Here is a 6,781-nt window from a genome sequence, read left to right on the forward strand (position 1 = left end):
TGCTGTGAATAATATTTTATTTAGTCATTTGTTTACAACTGAAACTCTGGGAATTCAAAATTAACGTCCTTGCCCGTGAGCTTCTTATAGACACCAGAAAATGTTTCAACCTACAAGAGAAGAGATAAATCATCACAGCAAATACAGGGGACGTGCCCTCTGCAGCCCCAAACGGGGCAAGCTCGTCTCTGGTGTGGGAAAGCACTCCACACCCTGCCGAGTGCTGGCCCCTCTGGGTCACTCGGAGGCCCTGGGGTGACGGTTTACCAGGAATGAAGCAAAACGATAGTTCTCCCCAGATCCTACCTCGACCACCACCCAGCCTTCAGTTCAGCCTAACACACGACAGAATTACTTCACTTCCATTTCTCCTAACAATTTAAAAGAATCCCAATTTCTAAAACACCTCCCAATTTAAAACCCGATCTATAGCCCCCAAGGCAGTCGGCCCCGAGCCCGCAGACTGGTTCCCGAGCCGACAGGGAGGGCTGGGCCGCACTCGGCCTGTGCCCGCGTCCGGACCTCTCCCCCGAAGGCCAGCCCGCTACCTTGTGCTCCACGTTGTTCTGCTGAGCTTTGTCCAAATGGACCTTTATGAGTCGGCTGCCGTCCAGCTTCACGCGTATCCTCTTGCCCACAATCTCACTTGGGAAAACCAAGTCCTCCAGGATGGCGTCGTGCACAGCGGTCAGAGTGCGGCTTGAAGAACACAGCGACAAAGGTGAGAAGCCCAGCAAGGTCTGCCCTCCTGGGAACCCAGGGCACCTCCACAAGCCAAATCGTGAGTGGAACGCTCCAGGTTCCTGAAGCCACAGCAACCTGAGCTTTCGAGTTACGTCTTTTGTCTCATGTATCACAGCAGAGCCGCTGCCCCACGAGGAGAGGGAGACACACACGCTACCATCTCACTTCAAAAGCTCAGGGTGTTGTGAACCACACACCAGCTGCACCAGCTGTCACAAGCGACTGTCTCCAGGGAAAGGAGATTGGTGATTTCTTTAGTTTTGGACACACCTTTAGGTTGTCATTCACGTGATTCTCTGTAGTAACCCCTTACCTCTTCCAAAATGATCTTCTCCAATGTTGTCAAATGGTTACAGACATCACCATGGGATTTACCTACCGAAGACCCTGTGAGGGCTCCCTGGCCTCTAAGACGCACCAAAGCCCCTCCCTGTTCCTGCGATGGAATGAGGTGACACCCCACCCAAAGGACACTGCTCTACCCCAGCTCTAGGATGTGGCTCCTCCCATGAGGGTCCCAATTTCAGCCCATCCCATCACAGACTGCCAAGAGAACCTCTCTCCTCTCCTGGATATGACTCCAAGTTCACAACCCATCTGGCTGCCCGACAAGGTTCAATTAATCCCAAACTTCTAGCCTATCAGCTTTGTACCACAGGATACCAGGAATGAAAGAATGAAGAGACTGTTCTCATTTCCAATGTTTGCAGGGCTTCCTTTTATTATGGAATGTGCCTAGGTCTTACTCACCCCTCAGTGGCTCAGACACCACGTCCTACTCGTTTCTGTTCCTGTCCAGCAGCTCCGCACACATAGAAGGGGCTCCTAAATGACCGCAAAGCCTCACTGCTCCACGGCCAAGAGCAGCTTCATCACCCCTCAGCAAACAAATCAGACAGACAGCCCAGTTGATGAACGGCTGCTAACCACTGGCTAAGCACACCCTTACGGGTTAGGAAAGCACCATGAAAACTGTTAATTACTTCCTTCAAAACACAAAGGAGAACGGGATCCAAGCTGGTCTCCAATTCTAGCCTGATCTAAAGTCTCTCTAAGGGAAAGCAGTGGCAGCACAACTTAACAATCACGAAGCAGAACCAGTCTGCTTCAGAAGGACAGTAACCGAAACCCTGCATGTGACTCACGCAGGAGAAAGATGAGGACCGAGAAGGAAGAGAAGCCGAAGGCAGGAAAGCAGACTGGAAATGGGGGGGATCGCTCAGTGCAGGGAAGGCAAGACTCCCAGGTCTGGACCAGGTCACCGGGACAGGCTGACGTCATCAGCTGAGAAGTGGAGACAGGTTTGGGATGAGGGAGAACCAAGGCAGATGTGGGAGTCAGCACTTTGATTGTGCGCAGCGCAAAGGGTCTGTTTTTATACTCAAGTACTAATTCAGGTTGTCAGAACTGAGGCTACAAAACCATTTAAGTATCAGCATTAATAAACTAAATGTTCTTGATTATCCCTGTATTTGATCTCTTGCAAACTATCCAGAATAGCACCCCCCCGAAAAAAGTTCTACATTCTAATGCTACTCCAACCGCCCTTAAAACAAGACCAAAGCGCTAACAGTGCAAGCTCCCTAGCACCCGGCACTTGCCTCTCCAGCCTCATCACTGCTGCCTCTCCATCCTCCACAACGTGGCTGGCCAACACCGGTCCACAACGCTAGAGACCCCTCACGCCCTGCTTCTAGGCACTCCCTGGTTCGAGACAAGACTGAGTTCAGACTCCAGCACCACGAACACTGGCTGAAGTGAGGGAGCATGAGTGATACCCTTTACTCCGTCAGCAGGGATACTCAAGTACTTTCTTAAACTGGCGCAAAGGGCAGGGCCTGCAGGGATCCAATAAACCAAGCGTGTGGAATCAGCGACTTCAACAAAATACCAGAAAGCCCAGACCAAGGAGCCAACCTCCAGTATCTAGTTTATGGCAGATAACCTACAAGTCAATCAAGTTCATAAAACATGCATCACCAGCAACACCTTTAACCTGTGCGTGAGCAACAAAAATCTAGTTTTTCAACTTCAAATCCACAGCAAAAGTAAAAACTGAGAACTCACTGTTCTGCCCACCTCCACATCGGGTGTGCTTTACCCCACCCCACTCCACTAGACTCCTCACCACTCCTACCCTTTACCCAAAGAACCGGATGAAAGTCTCCCCTTTTTTGAGCGCAGCAACCTACTGTACCACCTACGTAAGTATATGTAATTCTTACTTTCAGAACCAACCTTAAAACGTTTCACACACAGAAACCAAGTTACTTGATAAAAATTCCCATGTGAATGGCTTTCCTACATCACCCACACTTAATTTTTAAAAACTTACTATAACTCTTACTATAAACAACCCATGCCAATCAACAGTGGTTATTAAGAGTGGTACACACATTTTCGATGCTGATAAAACCTACCTCCTGGGACGTTTCTGCTTATTTTTCGTACGGCTTTTTCGAGTTGGCTTAGGCAGAATTCTCCTCTGCAAGGTAAAAATTATCATGCAACAAAGTTTTAAAAAGACGTAAGTTGTCAGAAAACTAAGCACTATCAAAACTGCTTTACAAACCAAAGGATTTAGTGGCTGAATAAATTCAAAGCTCCAGAAAGTCAAACAACCTAGACCCAACAAGTGGCTAAGAATCTCTGAAGTACTTCCTGACCTCATTTATTCTTTCAGAACCCACAGCTTATATTAAAATGTAACTGGGAAAATGTGACTGATCCCCCAAATATTACATGCCTGTTCACATTTCATCCAACCCACTAACCACTTATAGGTACTAAACAAGAATACTACTCCTTGACTTTCTCATCAGCCAAGCACCTAAGTCCTATAGATTTCTGTTTGCAGGAAGGCCCAATCTAACTTAAAGAGAAACAAAATCAGTCTCTTGACCATTTTCCCCTTATCCTACCAACCATTCCTTTGCATGCCTTTTCCTCCCAACATCTACATGTTAAATCCCCAGGGTGGTGTGAGTCTGCTAAGAAATCCCACCAGGGGAGTAACTGCCAAGTTCACATTTTACCTTCATCACCTCCGCATAACTCACTATCTTTATGGCACTGCAGCCAAGGCAGGCATTGGGGCTGCTTTAACACTAACAGCAGCAGTTTAGTTCAGTTCAGTCGCTCAGTTGTGTCCGACTCTTTGTGACCCCGTGGACTGCAGCACGCCAGGGTTCCCTGTCCATCACCATCTCCCAGAGCTTACTCAAACTCGTGTCCATCCAGTCGGTGGTGCCACCCAACCCTCTCATCCTCTGTCCTCCCCTTCTCCTCCCGCCTTCAATCTTTCCCAGCATCAGGGTCTTTTCCAATGAGTCAGGTCTTCGTATCAGGTGGTCAACCAGCAGCAGTACCCCTTATCTCTTTAACCCGGTGCAAGCACCGACCAGTGATTCTACCAACACAAGCCCTCACTCCAGCGACCCGACACGACGTGCCCCGCGGGCGCACCTGGGCGATGAAGACGACGTGCTTCCCGCTGAACTTCTTTTCCAGCTCGCGCACCAGGCGCACCTGGATTTTCTGGAAAGACTTCAGCTGCGGAACGGGGACGAAGATGATGATAGCTTTCCGGCCACCGCCAACTTCGATCTCCTAGAGTCGAAGCGGGAAGAGAGGCACAGACGCAGTTAGGCGGGGAGGGAGACCCCGGCCCTCCCGGCGGCCCGCGCACGTGCCCGAGCGCCGGCCCGTCCTCGGGGGACCCCCTTGCCTTGGCGGCCGTGATGTTCAGCTCCCGCAGCTGCGCCTTGAGGTCCGAGTTCATCTCCAGCTCCAGCAGGGCCTGCGGGGCGGCAGAGGGCGCAGCCCACGCTCAGCGCGCACAGCCTTCATTCACCTCAACCCCGCCGGGACCCCGGCTCACCCGCCCCCTCACCTGGGAGATGCCCGACTCGAACTCGTCCGGCTTCTCGCCGTTGGGCTTGACGATCTTGGCGCTGGAGCTGAACATGGCCGGGACCTGGAAGCACAGGGCGCTCAGGGCGAGCGGCCGGCCCCATCCTCCCCCCGCACAAGCCATCGGGGTCCCCGGGCCGGACAATCGGCCGCATCCCCACCCGGGGGCCCCAGACGTGTGCCCTCCGAAGCCGGCGGACCGGCATGGCGCCCGCGGACCACGTACCTTGCAGAGGCGGCCAAAACTTCTTGCCGCCGCCGACTCGAGCAGGCCTAGGAAGAGGCCTAGATCTCGCGAGAGTTCGTTAAATCCCGGCGGCGGAGGGGAAGAGGCGGGAATAGCGCGTATACAGAAACCGGAAGAACCACTGAGACGCGGAGGCAGCCTAGAGAGTCCCCGGAAGGGGCTCCTGAGGGCCGGAAAGCTGGGAAGGCTTTTCGGCTCCGCGGTTATCGTTGTATCGGCTGCTCGCGGGAATTCCCGTGTGGACTGCGGAGGCTCCAGGCGGGCGGTGGGAGGGCCCGGCGGGAGTCTGTCGGGGGACTCAGATCCGCCCGAGGAAAACAGCTTGGGCTACCCGCGAAGACAGGAACAAAAGCGTAATTTAACACTAGGAAGCTTAACGTCCCAGCTGAAGCAATGGAAAGGAACCCGAGACTTGGGTTCCGTTTGGGCTGTGGAGGACCAGAAGAGATGCTTGTGAAAGCGCTTTGGGAACGAACTGCTTTACGAATAAATGTGGTTTCCAGGCCACACTGGGCTCTCGTATCGACTGCTTGGTGTGGCCGACGATTCTGAGACGTCTAGGAACACCTGCGGTGGAGGCGGCCTGGAGCTGAAGAACCAGCCCAAGAGGGGAAGTTCAGCTCAGTTCAGTCGCTCAGTCGTGTCCAACTCTTTGCGACCCCCGTGAACCGCAGCACACCAGGTTTCCTTGTCCATCACCAACTCCCAGAGTTTACTCAAACTCATGTACATTGAGTCCGTGATGCCATCCAACCATCTCATCCTCTGTCGTCCCCTTCTCCTCCTGCCTTCAATCTTTCCCAGCATCACGGTCTTTTCCAATGAGTCAATTCTTTGCATCAAGTGGCTAAAGTATTGGAGCTTCAGCTTCAGCATCAGTCCTTCCAATGAATATTCAGGACTGATTTCCTTTAGGGTGGACTGTTTGGATCTCCTTGCAATCCAAGGGACTCTCAAGAGTCTTCTCCAACACCACAGTTCAAAAGCATCAGTTCTTCGGTGCTCAGCTTTCTTTATAGTCCAACTCTTACATCCATACATGACTACTGGAAAAACCATAGCTTTGACTAGACGGACCTTTGTTGGCAAAGTAATGTCTCTGCTTTTTAATATGCTGTCTAGGTTGGTCATAACTTTCCTTCCAAGGAGAAAGCATCTTTTAATTTCATGGCTGCGATCACCATCTGCAAAGACCTGGGGCCAAACAGGGTGCGATTCCAGGAGGAGGACGAGGGATGCTTGGGGAAAGTCAGGGCTTGAGATGGACAGCTGAATTTAGCCCAGGTGTGGTGAAAGATTCAGGGATGGCAAGTGGCCTTAGAGTGGGTCAAGAATTTGACACAGAAGAATTCTTTATTGGAAAAATGCTTACTATCCTGTCACTTGAAACACGTGTGTAAAGGACTTCCTACCCTAGAAAGGAGCAAAAAATACAATTCACAAATAATTGTCTAGGTGTGTGTTCTGTGCTAGCTATAAGGAAAACCCATTGGATCCTTGCCCTTGGGAGATGGCAGTTTCTAGAGTAAAAGTGAGAGTCGCTCAGTTGTGTCCGACTCTTTGCAACCCCATGGACTACACAATCCATAGAACTCTCCAGACCAGAATACTGGAGTGGGTAGCCTCTCCTCCGAGGGATATTCCCAACCCAGGGATAGAACCCAGGTCTCCCACATTGCAGGTGGATTCTTTACCAGCTGAGCCACCAGGGAAGCCCACCAGGGAAGTTTAGTGAAGAAAACATAAATTCTATGACTGAATATATAATGAGAAGTTATAACAGTACATAGGAGTAAAATGAGTAAAGGGGGCCAGGAGGACTCATGCTTTAAGAAGCCAGGGAATTCTGTGGAAGAGATGAAATTAATCTGTGGTGAG

General features: G+C 51.2%; 1 protein-coding gene across 1 annotated transcript; it reads right to left on the bottom strand.

Moving 5' to 3' along the window:
- RPS7 (ribosomal protein S7) lies at positions 1-4,939 on the bottom strand. The gene is made up of 7 exons (XM_081529236.1): positions 4,883-4,939; positions 4,637-4,720; positions 4,472-4,543; positions 4,210-4,353; positions 3,165-3,229; positions 549-699; positions 1-110 (listed from the first exon to the last, which is right to left on the bottom strand). The coding sequence occupies exons 2-7, from the start codon at positions 4,709-4,711 to the stop codon at positions 33-35; spliced, it is 585 nt and encodes a 194-aa protein (XP_081385362.1). The 5' UTR covers positions 4,712-4,720; positions 4,883-4,939; the 3' UTR covers positions 1-32.
- Positions 4,940-6,781: the final 1,842 nt, after the last annotated feature.

Source organism: Giraffa tippelskirchi, chromosome 1 (assembly GCF_054371585.1).
Source record: "Giraffa tippelskirchi isolate mGirTip1 chromosome 1, T2T-mGirTip1v1.2.pri, whole genome shotgun sequence".
Taxonomy (NCBI): Eukaryota; Metazoa; Chordata; class Mammalia; order Artiodactyla; family Giraffidae; genus Giraffa; species Giraffa tippelskirchi.